At 41.3% G+C, this 22,011-nt stretch overlaps 2 protein-coding genes across 6 annotated transcripts in view; one reads left to right on the forward strand and one right to left on the reverse strand.

Annotated features, from left to right (window-relative positions):
• Positions 1-22,011, forward strand: part of LOC105675138 (ELAV-like protein 3) — a 66,734-nt gene that overhangs the window by 311 nt on the left and 44,412 nt on the right. The window contains exon 2 of one of the 3 annotated variants that reach the window (XM_067355722.1): positions 359-448. The gene's annotated coding sequence lies outside the window, so the exon portion shown is untranslated. Of the gene's footprint in view, positions 1-358; positions 449-3,406; positions 4,011-17,489; positions 19,061-22,011 lie in introns of those variants that run through there. The other 2 variants (XM_067355718.1, XM_067355719.1) reach the window with 2 other exon arrangements.
• LOC105675139 (cytosolic carboxypeptidase 6) lies at positions 4,547-12,147 on the reverse strand. 3 transcript variants are annotated; one of them, XR_010890371.1, is made up of 8 exons: positions 11,964-12,147; positions 8,263-8,627; positions 7,144-7,577; positions 6,720-6,923; positions 6,357-6,580; positions 5,973-6,168; positions 5,238-5,660; positions 4,547-5,162 (listed from the first exon to the last, which is right to left on the reverse strand). XR_010890371.1 is itself a non-coding variant. In XM_067355717.1 (7 exons), exons 1-7 carry the CDS (start codon positions 8,957-8,959, stop codon positions 5,333-5,335), a joined length of 1,815 nt encoding a protein of 604 aa, XP_067211818.1. In that variant the 5' UTR covers positions 8,960-9,363; the 3' UTR covers positions 5,234-5,332. The 3 variants fall into 3 exon arrangements, 1 of the variants encoding a protein (XP_067211818.1); XR_010890370.1 differs by lacking the exon at positions 11,964-12,147 and adding an exon at positions 8,896-9,360; XM_067355717.1 differs by lacking the exons at positions 4,547-5,162; positions 11,964-12,147 and adding an exon at positions 8,896-9,363 and having other exon boundaries at positions 5,234-5,660.

A 22,011-nucleotide genomic window follows, 5' to 3' on the forward strand; every position in this document is an offset into this window, starting at 1 on the left:
TTAAACTATAACTTTCAATATTTGATAATTGGATTAGCATTAATATACATATAGCGAAGCAGCACAGTACTGCAGATAATTTTATCTCTATGAGAGAAAATGCGGTTCGAAAAGGATTAAATAAGTATAAATACGATAGCACACACATATAGAATTAAAATCATTTATTAAATATCTAGCTTATAAAATGTTTATCGAAATATTTATGCAAATTTTTGAATAATTATTTACGCAATATATTTCATATGTAATGTTTTGATCAAAATGGAAATAATTTGTGCATAACATAAATATATAATAATTAACATATATAACATATAACTGACACAATAATTAAAATATATATTAATTTTTTTAGATACAGTTGAGAGAAAGAAAGCATACAATTAGTTAAGGCTGACAACTAACAAGGTGAAAAACAAAAGACAATAAGGGACAACAACGACTGGTGAGTACATTTATTCATTATGCTTTAATAATTACGCAAAATACTGATATCACTTTCCATCTATTTATTTGTCAACATTTATTATATCAGTCCCTGACTAACTATCACCCGTTAATAACTTCACAATTTTAGTATAAAGATTTGTGTCTCCAAATGATTTCAGAAATCTATTATTAACAGTGGTCTGAAATACCCTATATATTTTACATTATTTTTAAGTATATTATGTTAATGACATTAAAATAAAGCAAATTAAACTTACTGGCACAATGCGCAGTAGCGGAATTATTGTTCACAAATTGATCTATAACATGCAAAGTATATCTAAATTATAATAGCGTTTGAAATAATTATTTCTCAAATTAAGCACATTAAATTTTTTGTTTATTTCTCTTTTTTTTATGCAAATATCTAACAAAGAATTATATATTTATATACAATAATCATATATAAATATTAAAAATTGCAAATCTTTTATTGAATATTTCAAAGTTTCTATATGCGTTACATTACATTATATTTTACGTGCAACATTTTGCAAATAATGGATAACAAATAAATGATTACTTATCTTAAAATTGCTCTGTCAATGTCGACTGTTAAAACCTTCCTGAGCCTCCTTCTTTTCTCAGTTTTCCTTGTAGTTTTTCAAAGTGCTCACACGCGTTTACGACGCGACGAAAATTGCACGATATTTTTAACGGTACTCTCAACACGTACTTTATTCGGAGAAAATAAAACTTGAATTATTGCACGGATTACACGTTTGACTCTGCTGCGTCCGTAACAAGTAACGACGTGAATGATAAGATCGAAGACTACCGGAAATAATAAGAATAGTACTATTGGAAAGAATAATGCACCGATACGATGGAACGATCTGCCTTGTTGAAGTACCATCGTGCGAGTAATAAAGATGCAATAAACATTGAAAAATAATTCGACTTTGTCTCTGATATGTTTATTGTACTCTTATTATTTGCACGGCGGCATTTTATACAGGGCAAATAGTTCCGTTCATCGCGTTATCCTCTTCAATAAAACCATTTTTATTATTTTCTGCAGTTTTCGATCTCATTCTTTCTGTCGTTATTTGTTATGGACGCGACAGAGTGTTGAACGTATAATTTGTGCGATGATATTCGAATCTTACTTTGTCTAAATAACAAAGTACGCGTCGAGAGTGCCGTGTAAAATATCGTGTGACTTTCGTATTCGCATCGCAAACGCGTGCCTTGAAAAACTGCAAGGAAAACTGAGAGCAAGAGGAAACTCAGAAAGGGCATCAGGCGCCGGCAGTACAATTTTATAATATAGTAAAAATAGTTATAGTAAAAAATCGTTTATTCATTATCTGTTATTTGCAAAGTATTGCACATAAAATAGTATGTAATATAAACGCTGCTTTGTATCTACAGATCAATTTGTGAACAACGGCTCCGTTGCTGTGCATTGTGCCGGCGAGTCAGTTCATTTCTTTTATTTTGATGTCATTAATAAATTTAAAAATAATATAAAGTATACATATAATTGCCAAAACTGTAGTTTGACAATCACATTTTTCTCTGCAGTTTGCAATATCACAAAGAAAAAATATACAAAATTACTTTTTTTCCTCATTTTTTTACAAAATGTTTTTGACATATATATTTATACAATTTATATTTAAAAAATTTTATAATTTGACGATTTAAAAGTAAAATTTACATACGTAACTTGTGCAACATTAAAAAATTTTTAATTTTGCACAAGTTACGTATGTAAATTTTACTTTTAAATCGTCAAATTATAAAATTTTTAAAATATAAATTGTATAAATATATATGTCGAAAACATTTTGTAAAAACATAAATAATGAAAGATCGATTTTATAAACTAAATTTTTGGAAGTATATAAATACATAAATTTTTAAATTGATACATAACATGTGATTAATATTTTAAAGATATATTAATATGTCAGTGTAAGAGTATACAAGCAAATTTTAAGATAGCTGTGAGCTATTATAGTTATACTTTAATTGTTTTGATTGCAACACGTAGAATTTAGTATCGCGGCACTTAATTCACATTAATCGTAATAAAAACGAAATAAAACAAAGTTCTAAATTTAATTTGAAGTAAAAATAAAAGCGCGAGTACAATGATAAAGAGGCGTGAATAACAAGTATTCCCCGTTATGAGGATTTCTCACGGGCGTAATAAAATACCCAATCTTTACAAGATAAAGTGAAGGATGAGAGAAGCTCACTCGCTGGTTCTTGGCAACGTTCCCACGCGGCGTATAAAAGAAAAGTCGAAAAAAAAGGCTCGACGATGTATAATCTGATATCGAGGCGTAGATAAAAGGCCGGATTAAAACTGGAATTAAATCATTTTGGTCCTGGCGAATCCAGCGCGGCTCCGATATTAATCCACTGGCGCGCGTACACGTTGACTCGCCGTTGCACAGATCCGTCCCCCTTGCCTCCCTGCATCTTCACCACGATCATCAATCCCCCTTCTGTCCTCCCCCGCTCGTGCTGCCCGGGTTCGCGGAGGTTAGTCGCTTCTCCTGGGAAACCGAGAGCTGCGCTGTAGCGTCAGAGTGCACGGGGGTTGCAACCCCCGCGCAGCGGACGAGGGAATGAAAGCGTGGGATGGGAGGGTGAGGAGGAGGGGGGGGGGGAGGAATGAAAGCGCGATCGTAAGGGCGGTTTCGCCGCTGCGCAACCGGCACGACGCAGACATCGTCCGCTATATACCTGGTTCAACGACCACCGCCCTGCTCTCGTCCAACCCTGAAGTACTCCAGCCCGGCTCGATGGGGGATGCACGGCGGCGCGCAAGGGGGGAAAACGCACTCCCGGCGACGGGGGCGAGAAACGGGCAAAGGGAGGGACGATATCGTGGCTCGCGGGGGAGAGGGGTACCGGTAGGGGCGGGGTGGTATCGTCGGAACGGAGGTCTCGCGAACCCGCCGGAGCGGCCCACGGGCCAGTTCCGTCTTGAGCCCAGGGGTAGAAGAGCTACTGGCCGCTTGTCTGCTCCCTTCTTTCGCTATAGTTTCATTTCTTTCCGTTTTAGTTCCTCTTCAGTTCCGATTGATTGACATGTACACGTATAATATATAACCGCAAATATCTCGGCACACACACACACACACACACATAACACACGTACACACATAAAACACGAAGAGACGCACACACACGCATACGTAAAAGACACACACGCATACCGTCGTCAACGCAGGGACACCGATCCGCTCTCTCACGCACAAACGCTATCACGATACACACGGTATACACACACGTATTTACATACGCACACGGTAAATTCGTTTGTTCGTTGTTCGTGGTTGAATTCGCAAGCACGATTAGTATATATACCGACTTTCCCGTCGTCGTCGCCGTACGTTAAATGCACGGACACACCCGCGCCCAGTATCCGAGTATCCTTAGCTCCGTATCCGGCCAGGTGTAAAACGGGCCGTCGCGTAGTACCTGCGTCTTCTGTCCACCCAATGCGCGCGTGCATCGAGCGCGGGTTCGTTGAGTTTTAGGAAACGTAATTGTCTCAGGTACGTGCATCACTGTCAAACCGGGTGTCGGCTGTAACACCGCGACCGTTCCCGAAACGCATCCGGAGTGCACGATCGATCGCCACGTGTGATCATGCTCGGTGTGATTGACAGAGGTCTCGACCGAGAAACAAAGTGTTTGCAGAAAGTTTTCAGATAGTTTTGTGCTTCAATCAATTACGATTATTTGTCTCATTGGTCTCATTGGTCTCATTGGTCTCATTGGTCTCATTGATAACAATGAGAAAAGCGCTTGTATTAATCGTAAAATTAAAGAGTTTGCGAAATTGAGAAATTATTAATTGAAGATATGTTCTACGAAAATTTTTATATTTTATTCTTGCAACGGGAATAAATTGTCTGATAATGTATAAAATTGTTGAATGTAGTTAAAGCTTCGAAAGTTCATGGCGCAACATTTACAGTTCATAATTGTGTGACGATTGTATACTCCGACAGACATATCATTTACGTTACAGCTCTATGTAAAGAGTCTCTGGATGCGGTTCGGGAATGGGGAATTAATAATATATTAATTATGCATGCTCTCTATGTTTTATTTGATATTTAACAGTACGTATATATTTTTCTTATTATTAATATTTATGTTTGAATATTATTATTATTAAGATTTATGAAATGTAGAAATAATGAATGATATAACATTGACAACGATGTTATAAACGACTATGAGAAACATAACAACGTAAACACATATATTCTTAGAAGTTGCAGACACATATGCAATAAGATAGGAATATTATTTCGTTAAAAAATCTAGCAACTGGGAAATATATTTATTATCAACAAGCAAGAGAGTGGGAATGGTATAAGAGAAAGTTGAAAATTTGTGTTTATGTGAATTCGTGAAAGAAGAAATGTTGCATAATGGAAGGGATATATGTGCGTTATTATGAATATCATTAAATTTAAATTATTTGATGTGAAAGAAAACAATTATTAGTAACAATTATCGATATTAATAATCGACAGAAGAAGACAGAAGATCCTTGATGTTCTTTTTCTCCTTAAGAAGCTTTTTATTTCCGTCGTTAGAAGTAATGCGAATCGATGGCTTATCTCCTTGAACTACATCCAGATATACGAGTCAATACTATTTAATGGCATTTATCAATGTCTTATATTTTGTTCCTGTAGATAATATTATTTTGATGAACAATAGTTTCGTCACTTCCATTTCTGAAATAAAAAATAAAAATAGCGTACCGCGATATTTGATCTTCAAATCACTGAGGACATCCAGCTCTCCTGTTCTCCGAGAATTTTTGTCTTAAGTAACGAAATCCGAAGCTAGATGATCGCTATCTGCGCAACTTGACACTCTTGCGTGGGACTGTTGGTCTGTTCTTGCTGGTCGCGAGCTCCAAACCACCCCGCGTCAGCTGATTGAAATCGATAATGGTGAGCCGCGGCTCGGCGTCGGGTCGCGTCGTCAGGGCTTGCACCCTGTCGAGCGGTGCCCCGGGACTCCGGAACCTGTAGCTCTGACTACGGCTGCCGCCGCCGCCGCCGCCAACACCCGCTCCAGTTTCACTCGCGATTCCGGTTCCGGGGTGCTGTCCCATCCGCGTACCGCTCATCGATCGGTAACGAGCGCTCGGGAGCGGCTCAACTTCCTCCCGGAAATACCTGATGATGTTTCATTCGAGATTAATCGACTATAATGCTTTGACAAATAGTATGCATTGCGGAAAGCTCTGTCTCTCTGCAACTAAATTGTCTATCTGCACGAAAGATTTCTCTTTTGCTTCTTCTATTATGAAGAAGATACTACTTTTGTCTTGTGCATTAAAACATTTGATTTTTGATTTTTTACTCGTGCAAGTAGATTTTTTCTCTTTCTTTTCTCAGTCTCTCTGATATAAGCGGTTTGCAATTCTAACGATTGTGCTTTAGTGATATATAATTTGCATTTACATGCGGAACAGTTGAAATAATTACTCGTAGATGCTAGCGAGATGTAAGGTCGCCGGAGTCCTGACTGTTCTCGGTCTGGGCTGCTTTGGAAGACGGTACCGTTGCCGCGATTGACGCGTTCGTCTGTTCGACGGCTGATCAGGAAGCCCCGACGGGATAAGTCCAGTAAGCTTGTAATATTCCAGGAAGACGCGAGCCAGATTGCGGCCCAGCCTATAATCTGTATTCTGATAGTCAAGGTTTCAAATTTTCCTGATTAGATATTAACAGATTAGCATGTCGACTCCAAACTTTGACGTTCGTCGCATCACCATCTTGAATAAAGTTGCGATAAAATTTTTTTATATTGCTCGTAATAGGATAATTTTTTAATCATAGGATATAATTATGTATGATTGTGAAGGATACATCCTTCCTCTGTATACGGCATTATACCAGGTATTCCCTTCTTATTATAGCCGTGCATGGAAACTTCTATGCTGTAGCAATTGACATGCTCCTTCAAAATAGAGCATAAATAGCGGCGCGCGGTCCCGGCCTTGTTGTGGTCCTGATTGTACATGGTGTTGCCTAATTCGTAATCGTCCGCATGCTGAGCTAACAATTTCGGCAAAACGATGTGCCTCTCGTACCTGAGAGGCTGGCAGCCATAACTCAGATAGGGTTACAAGCTCTTAATCGACGTTAATTTATTTTGGCTCTCAGAATAATATAGCTTAGTCGTGTAGTCTAATATTACTCGATCTGCCCTTGAAAAAGGATTAGAGTTACCTGTAGACGTCCTCGTACGTGTTCCCGTAGACGAAGACACCCGTGGCATTGGTGTGCGCGTGCAAATCTAGCACGCAATCCAACGGCGTGTGAGAGTTCTTATCAAGAGATTTCAGCATCGATCTGGTTGCGAGCAGGCTAGGGTGAATCCATTCGGAGATACGGTTCCAGGATCGATTCAGATCTAATCCCATCACGGTGGACCTTAATGCGCGAAAATATCGAGCGTTATATTTTTATCTGCGACCTTTAGCCGAAGTGAAAACATTATTTATTTTCCAAATTTCTCATTCAATTTCTAATTTGATTTTCTTTTCTTACTACATTCAATTTCTAGTTTGATTCTTATAGAGTTATCGCTGAAAGCGAAAAAAATTGAACGTCGATTTATTTCTCTATCGAACAAATATTGAACGATTGTCACCTGTAATTTCCGAGAAAAACACCGTCGGGGTTCAGCATCGGTACTATCTTAAAAATCACATACTCTCGTAGAACCTGAGCGATAGGGTGCGCGCTGACCAAGAAGTCCATCAACCCCTGACACACGAACGAGGACGGTGACTCGCCCGGGTGAACTCTAGCGAGGACGACGACCACTTTTCTAGGTCGCTCGGTGTCCTCGAGGTCGGAGGTTATAGTTACAAGCTCTATGTTCCTCTTTTGAATCGACTCGGCTAGCGTCTCTCTCTTTGTGTACAACAATCTGCTGCATAGATTATCGAGGTGTCCCAAGTAACGAGTGTACGAATAGGGATATGTCAGAGTGAATTGATACATATCGTCTTCGCGATCGAACGCGAATGCAAAGCTCAGGACGTAGTGATTCTGATGCTGCGCGGATCTGTAATAAAAAACCTGCAAACATGACGGTAGATCGAGATGAATAATGAGTTGATTAATGCTTCTTAAATTTTTTTAAATAACATTTTTTTTATTGACGAAAAAAATGGTTTGAAAAACATTACTAAAAATTTTGATTAATTTTTTATAACGAGAATTTATTGCAAGGCTATATTCTAATAATAACGTTATTCATGGGTTTGTATTCGCTAAATTTATGACGACAATCAATCTGGCACCGATGGTAATCATTAATCGATTTCGCGATGCCGATAATTCTAAATTAAAAGACTATCTAATGCTTGATGAAGTAATTGGATATTGGAAGTTCGCTCTGACACAGTTTCTCTAGATTTAAACCGTCGATATTGCCGATAAATTGGAATGTCTGCGTCAATTGCGCGATGGGGCTGATCAAATTTGCCTTAGATTTACGGATATGCGCTTATATATCCTGAAATCGCAGATTTAGAACATAGTTTAGTCACATAACATAGTTTATTGAAAGAGAGTTTATTGAAATTAAGTTTTCTCTAACTTTCGATTCACATAGAAGCCTAATTAGCATAAAACAAAACATTATTTTTTTGTCAGGTTAAAAATTTACGGTGCAAAGAGCATCTTATTTAAAATTCACAACACGTCATAGACGTTGAAGATCGAATCATTATCAGCAATTGTTAACTTCCCGAAGTCTCACCTGTTCTCGCGGTATTCTCTGCCATTTCGGTCTACTGCTGCTCTTCACCAACGGCGTCATTCCCTGTCGAAAGAGATTCTCGCTCTTAGAGATATTTACGATGTTGAAGATCACCCGTTGATCCGCCTTTACATTATCCACGGTGAAGTTAAACCACAGGCGTAGTCTGGGCCCACAGGTGTCGGGCCTGATGAAAAGATCGTACTCAAATTCGGAGATTAAATCCACCCTGCCAAGATTACCGGTCTCGAATGTGGCGTCGAAGCAGATGTGACCCTTCTTGGCCTTGCCGCTGTGTCCAGGTGGTCGTATTATCATCTTGTTCACGTTACCCATGCCACCCTCGGCATCGCTATCCTCGCTTTCTGCAAATAGCGATTCGACGATACAATTAAACAGAGATAAATGTAATCTAGAGTACGGCGATTTTGAATGATATTGAATTTCGCAATAGTTTCATCGTGCGAAAGGAAAGGAGGAGAACGTTGACAGCGACGTTATCGTTTCACGCTCGTATCGATTAAGTATTATCAATGACTTGCGACTTGAAAAGTGAGGATTTCCGCGTAGCGATTGCGTCGAGTGCATTGTTGAAACATATTCATATGACTCATAACGGGGATATCTGATTACCATCGGCGCGCTGATAAAGACTGGTTTGCTCCAGGGGATCCCGTCCCTCGTAAGGGAAGACCATGGCTCTCGAAATGACGATCCGAACGGAATTGATTTATCGGCGAAGTAATATAGTCCGGCACTATCGGCGAACAGTTTTTTTTAAACGAGAGTAAGCATAGAGCAAACAACGGCGTGACCCATCGGGTGAAAGATACGATGAGGAACTGACGGCACCGTGAAACCGGGTCTACATCGCGGTAGGTGTTACCGCCTACGTGATAAGAGTGGAACTTCGCGATCTGCACGCGCCTTCGTGGAATCGCACGCCTGGTTCGCGATCTCGCGTGAACGAGTACGAGCTCGTTCACAGCATAGGAAATGGGAATCGGCGGCACGGCCGTCGGGAAACTCGCGTGGCTGCTAGACGTCAAGGATCTCGTATACGCGATCTCACGACAGCGCCCGAATTCTCGCCTCGCCCACGTCGAAGCACGGGATTAAATCGTGGAAACTCGTTTGCGGTCACGATATCATGGCTCGTCCGCGGCGAACTCTCTGATTGATTCGATTAACAGATGCTGAGATTAGAAAGGAGCGTGATGAGAGGCCGAAAGTCGGGATAGTTTTACGAAGTTGGATGGATATAGCGATAACTGTGCGGAGGTCAATTAACTGTAAAGACGGTATTCCGGGAGTTGTTACACTTGGCGCCTATCGATTGCATACGAATATACGTACTTTTGCTGACTTTATCAAATAAAATTTTTTATTAGAACATAAGTGAGCTAGATAAGAGTAAATCTCTTTTAATCTCTCTAACATCTGCACAATTATTTGCCAGATACGCAAACCAGTGACTGATTATAAATTATTTAAATTATTAAAAATGTTTTAAATTATGTAAAAATACTATTAATATTATTTTGTAAAATGTAGCTTCTTTTTTTGTATTTTAATTAAGTCATTTGCGTGCAGGATCATTCGCTGCAAGGAATGTATGACTATCACTGTTTATAAAAATGGCAGAACTGTCTTATAAAGATCTACAAATATCGGCGGGAAAAAATATCAACAAGATAAACGAAGAAATTCACGATATTTCACCTTCGTCGCTATAATAAATACAAGAGAGAACTCCGCCGACTAAACTTTTATCATATTTCTTATCATAGAAACATAGCTCGCGTTCGATCTAAATCGAGATCATTCGATATCTATTTCGATCGTATTCTATACTCGACGACGCAAATGTCGCATCATGTGTTTATGACTAAAGACGCTATAGCTTTCTGTGACAAGTAAGAAAGGTTGCTATACTGGCTTTACATATAGTTGAATCGTCAATGATTCAGCGTACGGAAATAAAACTTACACTGTGCCTTCTCAAGAGATATAGAATACTTTTGTCTATTTATTGAATAGCAACGTCTTGCGTACGCGTAGCGCCACGTACGATATTCGAAATCGCTTGTGTGACATTTTAAAATTAAATTAAAGACTAATTTAATTTACCAGTTCAATGGAGCATTGATTAAATAAACATTAATTTTCTTAAAAATTCAATGTTCTATAAAATAAAGTTTCAAAGAATCGATAGAAAAATTTTATTTTAAGTGAGAACATAGAAACGTGATTGTATTAAAAATATTCGTCCTTTAAAGAACTCGAACATTAAATCAATTTTATGATATTTATTACAGTACAAATTATTTTTAATTAAATAGAAAAATATTTATTCTTGCATATCAAAATATGCTGGAAAGATTAAATGACTTTTAATAAAGAATATTATTCCACTTAAAAATATGGCAAATTTAAATTTAAATTTCGAGTTACCTTTCTTATATTAACGATATTTTTATTTTCCTGGATTATACGAACAAGTTATCACTGTAGTATTTTCATCGACTTTGATGCGGTATTAGGGGATAAAGTGTTTTTTAGTTGATTAGGGTAAATGACCGAAAAATGATATTTATGTGAAAGAAATAGTATTGCAAAATTCTTGGAACAAAAAACCAGAAATAGCTCCCGGAAAGCATAATTAAAAGTAGAAAAAAAAAACACAAAAAAAACTTGGAAAGCGACAGAAAAGGAGCAGGAAGAGAGAAACAGAAAGGGAAGCCTGAGAGGGAGCTAGAGAAAAAGAGAGTCGCACAATTATATGCATCGGTAACCTCACGCTAAATCTTCAACAATTTCTATTACACGCTCGGGGAAAATAACGAGGACCATTTTCCGCAGTCCGTCCCATTTTAATTGCCGCGACAGAGTCGTCGCGAGGTCGTCGGTTTAAATCAATAAGATGCCTGTTACTTCGTCAGGAATATTCGCAGAATTCTCGCGCTGTTGAATTATTTCACGTTAAAAATATAGATTACTTTCAACGATAATCACGATTATCACAATTGTTAACCAATAAATAATTAATTGCGAGTGAAGAGGAGTGCGAGTTCAGATCTGATAGATGAGAACAGATATTCTTGCTTCTTTCAAAACAACCATGTTAAACGATTAATATCGCGAAGCGAGAAAAATATCAATTTAAAAAGACTCATGTACTTAAGAACAGAAGACGGTTTTATGATACAGTTTTGCGATTCATGGGATAAACTTACGTACACTTTATCAACGTATACGGCGCGTTCTGTTAACTAACAAAATTCTCAGCTCTTGTTCTCTCGCGTGTGCATTTGTACGGCAGTCTCGAGAAACCGTCGATTGTTACGTTCTTAGAGCTATCATCTTAACTTCTCCGACCGAATGATTGACATCCATGTCGGTGGCCTCGCCTACGTGACGTTGTTCTCCCATTTGCTGTGGAGTTTCGAGTCGACGCGAGATGGGAAATGTCAGGGTGCAATCGGCGAGCGCGTGATGATCCTCGCGTGACCCCTTCGCACAGTGAATCCGATCGATTTGACGGATCGCGAGCGGAGATCTATCGAGAACGGTATACGGACACGTTCCGCGTGACTACGCGGACAGGTGATAGACGATAGCGCGTGGCAGTCACGAACGGGTTTCGCGAGTTAGTTCGAGAGAACAACATATGAAGAGTGCAGGTATATGTACATACGTACCGGTTTCGTCGGCTTCGGACATGTTGGCGCGACACCGTGGGACTTGTCCCCGACTGGACCGCGCGAGTCGCGACTTTGTACACTTTGGGCGACACCGTCGCCGAGTCCATCCTGGTTTCCTTGGTTTGTTGAATCGATATGAATACCGTCTCGGGCAGGGCGATCATCTTGTACTGCAATGTTCCAGATAAACTTGTAGATGAAATGAATTCATTTAAATCGAGGAAGTAAAAATCTCAGCACTGACGCGAGGTTTATTCTCAGCTGAATTAAACGAGCGTTATACGATATACGATCTTTATTCATCAATGCATACTTGATGTTTTTTTCAAATTTTATCCCTTTGCGAAATAGAATTATTCTGTCGCGAATAATAATCTAGCAGCGCTTGTAATCTAAAAGGGACAATTTTCTTAATCTAAATTTGTCCCTCGTGTAACCCCAAAACCTAAGTTTGACACTCGATTATACACATTTATCGCGTGAGTCTCCGGGTAACAGCAGTGAATTTTAGAAACGATCGATAGCCAGAGAATGGCTGGAAATTGATTCTCCAAAACAGGATTTCTATCTTGAAAATTTATTAATAAGAAAATTTCGCTCTTCACATAATTATTTTTAGCAGTATCCAATTGGTGAGTTAATGAGCTCGTTACTTGGAGCGCTGACAATTAAACGGTATTACATTGCCGTTATACGAGAGTCACTAATTAGGAGCCAGTCATGTCATTTCCGATCTGCGCTGCCTCGAGGACCGTCCGTTTTCCCCGTAATCTTGCTTAGTTAGTTTGCTTATATAACGTCTATGTTTATATAGACGCTTATGTAACGCCTAGACAAGGGGGTGGCGGATACGTAATTTGCGCGCATGAAATTCAATCGTCACAAAGGCGGCTCCGGGCAGTCAGGTAAGCCGCCTTCGTGTGACACGCAGCCTCGTTCCCGGGTCCACGCAATGTCTCCTGCATCCGGTAGATGCGCGTGCAGCACGATCGTAAGGTGTGCAGCCACCTATCCCCCGGCCAGGCTCCGCTCCGGGAGAGGGATGATGATCCGGGCTGGGAAACGACGGAAGAGGGAGGACGGTGAGGTGGGCGGAGAGTAGCGAGTCTCGGGGCGACATTTCCGCGGATAATTTTGCGAGCGAAATGACGTCGTTTATTTGCTCGTTCGTCTGCCGCGCGACAAATTTGTGTTTGGTCTAATAAAATAGCTCGCGCTCTTCTATTGTAGAAAATTACGTAAATTTATGACTAAAAAGAATAAGAATGTACGATAATTATCGCATCATCGATGCTGATGTGATGAAGATAAGAGAGTAGAAAATAATTATTGTAGAAAATAATTATTGTAAAAGAGTAAATAAATATATGGCATTTAGTATTTCAGTTTTAAACATTTAGAAAACAAATTTGATTGTAGAGAGAGAATATAAAGGCGTAAATATCTTGTAAAACAATTCAGTATACAGAAATTTGTTTAAATAATATATAGGAAATAATGTATTCACCCCAGTTTCGAAACACCGCGGACAAATTTATTTTCCTATTTTATTTTCACTTCTCATGAATTCAGGCAGTCGTGAAAATCGCGAAGGAGTCTGAAGTAACGAATTTCTAAAGATAGAATGCAAATTAGACGGCAAGGAAAGGAAACTAGCGCGGGTGGGAGGGGAGGATGAGATAATTCCGTACAAACGCCGAGCTGCAGGATCCGGTAAACCAATTTCCCGATCTCGGAGGACATTTTTCTGGATGTCGGTTAGTGGTGGTGGTAGCGGCGGTAGTGACGGCGCGTACCCTGGTGAATGCCCTCCTCCTCCCCCGGGCTTTGGCTGGGACCTCCGGCTTGGAAGTCCCCTTTGGTCCCCCTCTCTGGCCTGGCGTTTCGCACCCCTTCCACTCACCGGGAGTACTGGGAGCCCGCGAAACGGGTGGAAAGAGGGACGTAGAACTGCACGAGAGAGAGTGAATGACTGGGAGAACGCGGGAGATCGATATTCGAAAGACCCCCAGTGCCCCCCTCGAGCACCCCGTCCGCTCCCCCCGAACCCCGGCGGCCGGCGGCCCCGTCTGACGCTGGCACCCCTCGGTCTACCCTCCCAGTGGCGTAGGAAGGAGGCGCGGCCGTCGCCCGGGGTAGAATGGGCGCGCCGCTTTTCCCAGGACACTCGGAAGCACAAAGAGGACGAGTGCGCCCGTAAATTATCCGCCGCGCCGTCGTCCTCTCGCGGAATTTATGCCGACCTCCTCTGGAAGGTGTCTAGACTCCTTTGGCGATTAAGACGCGGGGTGGGCGCGACTCACGATCGATCGTCGGCGATTGGCGAGTTTTACGAGCGGTTACATCGGCGACACGACGGTATTTTCTGGCGCATACCTCGACGTCAATGTACAGCGATACGTGTGTTGCTCAATTATTTATATTTGACACATTCACGATATCGTGTACTATGCAGAAACAAAAGTTAGAAAAATTAATTTGCAAAAGTTCGAAAAGGAAATTAGCAAGAGACATTCATTGTAGAATCAAAAATTCTATATCTCTATACTTATCGCGAACATGTTAAATTATTGACAAAAACATTGTCGATATATTAAAATAATAACGCAAATGATAATTTTATTGCTGTTTGATCCGCATATTGATTATTCTCGATTGAAATTTAGAAATGTTAGAAATCTGTGATTTAATGAATATAAATAATTTATAAGTATGCAAGTTTTTGTAGAATAAACAATTATTGTTGATACAATACAGAATACTTCATGAAACAAACAGTGCAGTCAAACGTTAAAACTCGCTTCCGAGTTTTTGTACAATTGAAAAAGTATAACATGATAAAGTAACCAATATAATTATTGAAATGTAATATAACATTTGTTACTCTTTTCTTGTTAAACTAAACTTCTTACTTATATTGATACGAAGACCACGTAATTTTTTTCCACGTGTTCTCTATTCACATGATATATTCAGCAAAAACTTTCAACAAAATTGCCTGTCTCGCGTACGTTGATAAACAGTACAATACATTTTCCTACGCCATTGACGCGTACTTCGACTGACCCTTATATGCATACGTGCTATTTACCATTAGATTACACCCCTTGTCTCCCTCGTCTCTTTCCGCTTCTCCCTTATGACTCTCTCCCTCTTTCTCGCTTTGTTCCGTCGCGGCGACTCCTTTGCTCTACATCATTCGCCTATCTCTTGTGTATCTCGTAAAACTGAAATGTACAAGGTGGCGCAAACGAAACCAATTACACACACATCTTCGTGTCCGATGCCTATCGATTCTCGCCTCCATCCGTGACGTGACTCATTAAGGAATCGTTCCTTATGAAATCGTTAACGGCACCGTGCGTAACAAAAACAAATAAACTTTGCGCACGTGTATGTACATGTAAAAAAGAAGCGATCGATAGACCTCATACATTAGTGCGCTATCATTCACGATCGCTGATCGCAGATGAGTTCGCCGTCGCGAGATAAACGTATTTGCCGTTCGCTTCGCAGATTTTATATCGCTGTGTACATTCGTGTGAGTTTGCTTATTTGATATTGATTCAACAACACATAAAAATTCTACTGTAAATACAACGAAGTGAATAAGATCATATTCTTACTGCAATTATAATAGTTTAGTTACAAACCGGTTATATAATTTTGTAAAGAGATGTATTGGCAGAACTGAAGTTGCATTTTGCGCATTTTATTCAAACATATTTTGTAATATTACGTAATACATAATTAATTCTGTTAATTCCAACATTAATTGTATCAAGCAGCAGACTCAACGTTCGCCAGATTTCGTGCAAAATTTATTCAACACGATCGAATCGTTGATAATGTCGTCATGATGGATATGATTTCGGGAAGTGCAGTTTCGTTTTATCAGACGGAATACGTGATTCGTCGTATGATGAAATTTGGCCGCGCTCACGTTACCGAAAAGCCATTTGCCGGGCACTCTCGGCGAGCTTTTCGACCCTCTGTCCAACGCTTGCGCTATCCGGTCCTTTCAACTCTCTCTCTCGCTCTCTCTCTCTCTCTCATCCTAACCCTCTCCTTTTCTCTCTTTCTCTCGCTATCAACCCCTCCATTTTGTAAACCCCATTTGGCGCGTGCGTGTTTCTGACGACTGCTACTCTCACCCTCATCTCTCTCTCTGCTTCTGCCTTTCCCCTTTCTCTGTTGCCTCCCCCCCCCCCCCCTCGATAATCGAAGCAATGTACGCTTGTTCAAAAGTTCGTGTGCATTCGCGATATTAATCATGCCAGCTTCCCGCGAAGATCAGCCATCGTAATGCAGCTCGATCGATTTCACCGGGATTGGTCCGTGTGATGGATGTTGCCGTTAATAGGGGGAAAGAGACACCGGTTCGCGTTTAAAAAGTCGGCTCGAAACCGAACGCACTTTTGCTCTCTTCTAGTTCTCCCTCGCGTGTCTCTCTCTCTCTCTCTCTCTCTCTTTCACTCCCCTTTCATTTCCCTCTTTAATCTAACACTGCCTACAACAGTTTGGAAGCTGGCAGCCATTGTTTTAGCGACCCTTTGGCTCGCATTCCCCCATCCTTTCCACCTTTTGTGTTTTCCTTCCCTTTTTTTTTCTTATCTTTCTCTTTCATCTTCGTGAACTTCAGTGTCTGCGTAAATTTTACCATCCTCTTTCGATTCACTGTTTACCTCAGAGTTTACCCATATTTTTCCAGCTCGATGTTCCCTCCTCTACACTCTCGCACTGGTAATGTCGGAGACGAGTGAAATATCGCCCGACTATACAAGCGGCGAAGTCCCGTTTCCACATCGGCCCATATTTTCTCGTAATTATCGATCGGACATAAATAACCGCGATCGTGTTGTTTGGATTATTTACATTTCTAGATTATTCATATGACGTGTTCGCGATGTATTCTTTTTTAGGAGAGCCTAAGGATAATCGTCTCTCTTTTTCTTCCAATGTACTAACTATATGAAACACTTTAATTCGTAACGCAGCTTAAAACCAATCAACCCGTGCTCCGCCGTCGAGAATCTAAATTAAGGCTTTTAATTCTGCAAAATGTCACTCGGTTCATCGATCCGTATAATGACGGTCAATTAAAGAGACGTTTTTGGAGAGAGTATCGAGCCGAGCTATCATCAGTTAACGACAATCACTCTTTCCCCGTGTAACTGCACTTATTCGTGCAATGACCGACGCGAGAGTGGTGGTTTCCCGTAACTCCCGGGACGATCGTTTTAATCAATAGTCACCCCCTCCTCCTCCCTCTCGCATCCGGGCGTCATTTATCACGGGGACGTCTCGCGTGCATAATGACTGAAAAAAAAAAATCTCTCCATAGCTGCGCCGCGATGCGCGCTCGATGTTTGGAAATACCGTGCATTCGAAGCGACGCACACAGGACCAGCCGCCAGCCAGCCAGCCAACCAACCCCCGACGGCCGGTATGCGGAGGGTTGGTGCAAGCCGCTGATTACGCTTGCGCGAATTTTCCCCTTTCCCGCCGGCCCTCCCGAACCTCTTCCGTCTTCTCTCGCACCTCTTCCTCACAATCTCTCTCTCTCTTTCTCTCTCTTTCCTCCCTCGTCGCATCTCGCTGCCACTATTCGGCCTCTCCTTCACCTTTTTCCGACAACGATGGCGTCTGCGTACATCGGGCGCCAATCTCCCTCGACCGTGCTTTCTCGCGATTCTTTTCGCCTCGAGTCTATCCCATCCCCCTCGACAGAACGAGTCGGCGGGGACGGCGGCGGCGGCGGCGGCGGCGGAGACGGCGGCGGCAGCGGGTGTCCGAAGGGTGCAACCGTCGGCATCGAGGCTCGGCCTCGTCAGTTTAGTTACCGCACCACATAAAGGCATTGCGTTGTAGACACCGTTATACCCGCAACATTCTTACTATTTGCTTGCATATCTCCTAATTTCTGACCCTTAAATTCGGCATAAAATAAAAAAGAATAAGAAAAGAAGAACACTCGGTTCGGTATCGTTCGTCGTCATTGTCGTAAAAAAAAAAAAGAAAAGAAAACAGCACAGTTGTGTCGCCGTTGCCGTCATCATCGTTGTCGTCATTGTCTTCGTCATCCTCTAACATTCAGTTGTTCCGCTCTGCTTTGTCCCGTCCACGTGCCGAACGAACAACGTCCACCGTCGGATGACAAGATCGTCACGACAAAATCGTCGCTCATCAGGAGAAACGAACACGAACGAGAAGAGAATCACGCAAACGCCGTGCACGAAGATAAATTTGCCGGGCAAAGCAGAGAAACGTTCTCCTGTTCTTCCGATTTTATGATTTCGTTCGAACCCCGATCTTGTGCTTTCCACTATCTCGTTTTCCCGACCCGTCCCTGCCGCGAGGAGCGCTTCTTCGTGTCCCGATTGTTCATCCTCCGATCGACTTGACGCGCCGCGATAATTCGGAGATTCGAGTCGGTCGTGAAGAAATCGAAATAGAATCGACGGTGTTCTCACGTGATAACGCGAAAGCGAAGCAGAAAACGAAGGAGCGGTCGAGAGTTGAACGTGTTAGCGAAAGAATGGTAGCGTGAGCAACGAAAACGTCAGCTGGAAGATCATTTGATCGGCAGAAGAGACACCGGCAAAGCGAGAGAGAGAGAGAGAGGGACATATAGGAGAACGATCCTGCTGGTCGGGGGTGGGAGTGAAAGAGAGACACTGGGTGTTTACCGCGCGCGCGAGATTTGTTTATTTCCTCTGTCGCGAGTTATTTATGTCAAGTGCTCGCGGAAATCCAATCGTCAAATCCTTGAGGGACGCGTTTCCGGGATTCCCGATGATCGCAAATCAGCTTCCACATTGATCGCACCATTGTCGATTCGGATGTTCCAAACCGTGTCGTGATAAATAAATTTGTTTAAAGAAAAGAAAAAGTTAGTACAAAAATACGGGAAACACGCACACCGCGTTACCGTTTTAAATCGAAGCCGAGATACGTACGAGAGAATAATAAGTATCGAGAGAGGGACAAGCATATAATAGAAAGAAATAAAAGTAATTAAGTAAAATCCACCGCCGTTCCGTTCTGCGCCCAGATATCGGCATCCTCCAACCACTGATTTTCATCGTTAACCGGTATGTTCATTTGTTTCTTTACTCTTTCGTTGTTTCTGTGATTCTCTCACGAATCTTTATCATTATCGTTATTATTATCTTGTTATTATTGTTGTTATGATTGCCGTTATAATTATTGACTATTTGTCAGCGGATCAGTGTACGTCGAACGTACGCCGATCGGCTGTCGATCTTTACGTATATGTTCGTCCTCTGTGCCGGGGATCCTCATACGAGGAACCTTCCGGTACCACTTAGGTTGTCCTTTTAATTCCAAGATATCCTTGTGGTGCTCCCGCGTGCTTCGCCTTCGTAACTTTTATTGATTGTTTTTTTGAAATTTCGCAAAATATTTTAACACAGTTAAATTTACGGGAAAATTAAGTTTACAATGCCAAATATTTGCAAATTGAATTAAAAGAGAGATTGTTAGAAGCAATAAAACATTTTTCATATAAATACAGCAAGAATGCAAATCGAATGCGTATCGTAACGTGTAAACATAAAGCCACATGAAGCATAATCTTCAGATTAATTTTACTGTAATTTTTTATTTCTGATACTAACATCATAATAGAAAATTACAAAGTAGACAATAATATAAAAACAACAAGAGAAATTTATAGAAAATTATAAGAAAGCATCATAATAGTTATTTCATTAAAATCGCAACATCTGATCGAGAAATATTATTGCAAGTGTTCAAACATTTTATATCGTCTCTTTGTACGTGGAAAAGACCTCGCTGTAGAGAATAATTGTGTGATATAGTGTAAGGAACGCGTTTAGAAATGAAAGACCAACGCGGAATTAGACGGCGGGGTGCTCATTAACGAAGGCAAAGTTGTTACGTTTAAACGTCGATCAGCAGCCGCCATAACCGCGAACGTTGCGTCCAGCAGCTGACGCTTACCACGGCGCAATATTGTATGTGCACCAGACCGCTCTTTCTCTCTCTCTCTCTCTTTCTCTCTCTCTCTCTCTCTCTCTCTCTCACTCTCTGGGCGTGGCACCAGAAAGCGACTGTCGCGGGAGCACCACTTCGCAACACACATATACATACGCATAAACACATACACCTCTTCCTGCCTCTCTCTCTCGATCCAACCCCTTATCGATCCCCGCAGCGTACCGACCGAAAAACGGCAAATTGAAATAACTCAGTAGCGAGGGACACGGCGAGCTCTCGCGATGCATGACGAAGCGTCGAGCAGATCTGGGATGGAGCGAAGACCGGCACTGCGAGTGCTTGTCGAGGACAAGCAGGATGTCTCGAGAGGGACACTTCCGTCCGCGATGGCCTCGATTACAATGGTGCGTGAGCCAAACAGAGGGAGAGCTAGGCGGTATAGTCAGTGGAGATCGATTGATTTCACTTTTTTTTCCTTCTTACCAGGCTATTAGGTAACTGAATACCAAATGCCTGAATTTTGTTTAAATCTTTTTTTTTTTTTTTTTTGGAAAACGAGTCTCGATGAAATTTCAGTTCCAAAATCGAAATCGTTTTCCGACGTTTAATGTGTAATTACATTAAGGAAAACTAATAAGCTAACGAGGAAAACTCCCATCAAATTTTCTTTTTGTTAAAACTCTGTTATCTGCGTGTTTAACGCTTAATAACAAGTATGCAAGAAAGTATGCGAGATATACAATTTACGCTAAGATTGTGTAAAGGGTGACAAGAATGAGCGAGGAGTGGAGGGAGTCGACAGCCAGGATCGAACAATCGACTTTGTTTCCCGCGCGTCAGCGTAGAATTCTCAGACGAGTAGCGAAATATCAAAGATTGTCCGCGATTTTACGAAGGGGTGGCAGCAAGGGCAATGAAGAGAATCACGAGAGACAGAGAAAGAGAGAAGGAGGGAGAGAGAACAAGAGAGAGAGAGAGAGAGAGAGAGAGAGAGAGAGACAGTCTTGGTCTAGTTGGGGAACCTTGTATTGATCGTTCCTGGGTCCATGTAACGCGCCTGCGTTTTACTACGGGGTAAAATCGTAGCGAGGGTAAATGAGAGACGAGCGAGTGAGCGAGCGAGCGAACGAGAGAGAGAGAGAGAGAGAGAGAGAGAGAGAGAGAGAGAGAGAGAGAGAGAGAGAGAGAGAGAGAGAGAGAGAGAGAGAGAGAGAGAGAGAGAGGAGAGAAGAAGAGGGAGAGAGAGACGGAGAGAGGATGAAGGAGAATGAGAGAGGGAAATGACGGAGAGAGAGAAGCATGTACATCGGGGTTCATATACCCCCAGGGTAGCTGCAACGTTCCGCCGTGCCACCGACCAATCAATGGAGCTTCTCTGTGGACTTTCTCTCCTCTCTCTCTCTCTCTCTCTCTCTCTCTCTCTCTCTCTCTCTCTCTCTCTGACTCTTTGTACATCATATGTACAAATACAATCGTCCTGTAGAAACGCGCACGAACGCACACGTAATGTATGCGCGTTGCGTGTACGTTTGATACGACGTAACATGTCGCGGATGTACGCCGATGACCACGTAATCGTTGCTGCCCGAAATAGGAAATATGCAATAAATTTGCTTATAACCGCACCCGCGACACAGGCTCACATAATTATCGGAAAATTTATTTATTACGTTTGATGCTGAAATAATTGTACGTTAAATTCGATTACACTTCGGAATTGTGAATTACGAGCGGAGAAAAGGCAGAATTTGATTCTTTTATTGAATTATTTTTGATGAGCCTCTTGCAGGATATGTTAAATTGAAATTTAATTAACATTCAATTTAAATATAAGCATTTATTATATGAATGGCGATGTGTATAAAAGCAAATGAGTGCCACGAAACATCATTCGTGAATGTATGGGGGCTTTAATTAATGTTTATGCACGCATCCAATATTTCACTGATAAATTCTTTTGGATTAAAAATAAGCGAAAAAATAATTACATGTAATTTTGGCGTTGCACAATATGTTACAGTACAAATTAACCTTAATAAGAACTCTTTTAATCATAGATTGA

Source organism: Linepithema humile, chromosome 5 (assembly GCF_040581485.1).
Source record: "Linepithema humile isolate Giens D197 chromosome 5, Lhum_UNIL_v1.0, whole genome shotgun sequence".
NCBI lineage: Eukaryota > Metazoa > Arthropoda > Insecta > Hymenoptera > Formicidae > Linepithema > Linepithema humile.

Coding starts and splice junctions, on each gene's coding strand:
- LOC105675139 (XM_067355717.1), bottom strand. CDS start 8,959: ATGGTCTTCCCTTACGAGGGACGGGATCCCCTGGAGCAAACCAGTCTT. Junction 6,581..6,719: donor ACGTACGAGGACGTCTACAG/GTAACTCTAATC, acceptor CCAGCCTCTCAG/GTACGAGAGGCACATCGTTT. Junction 5,661..5,972: donor CATCTCGCTAGCATCTACGA/GTAATTATTTCA, acceptor AAACATCATCAG/GTATTTCCGGGAGGAAGTTG.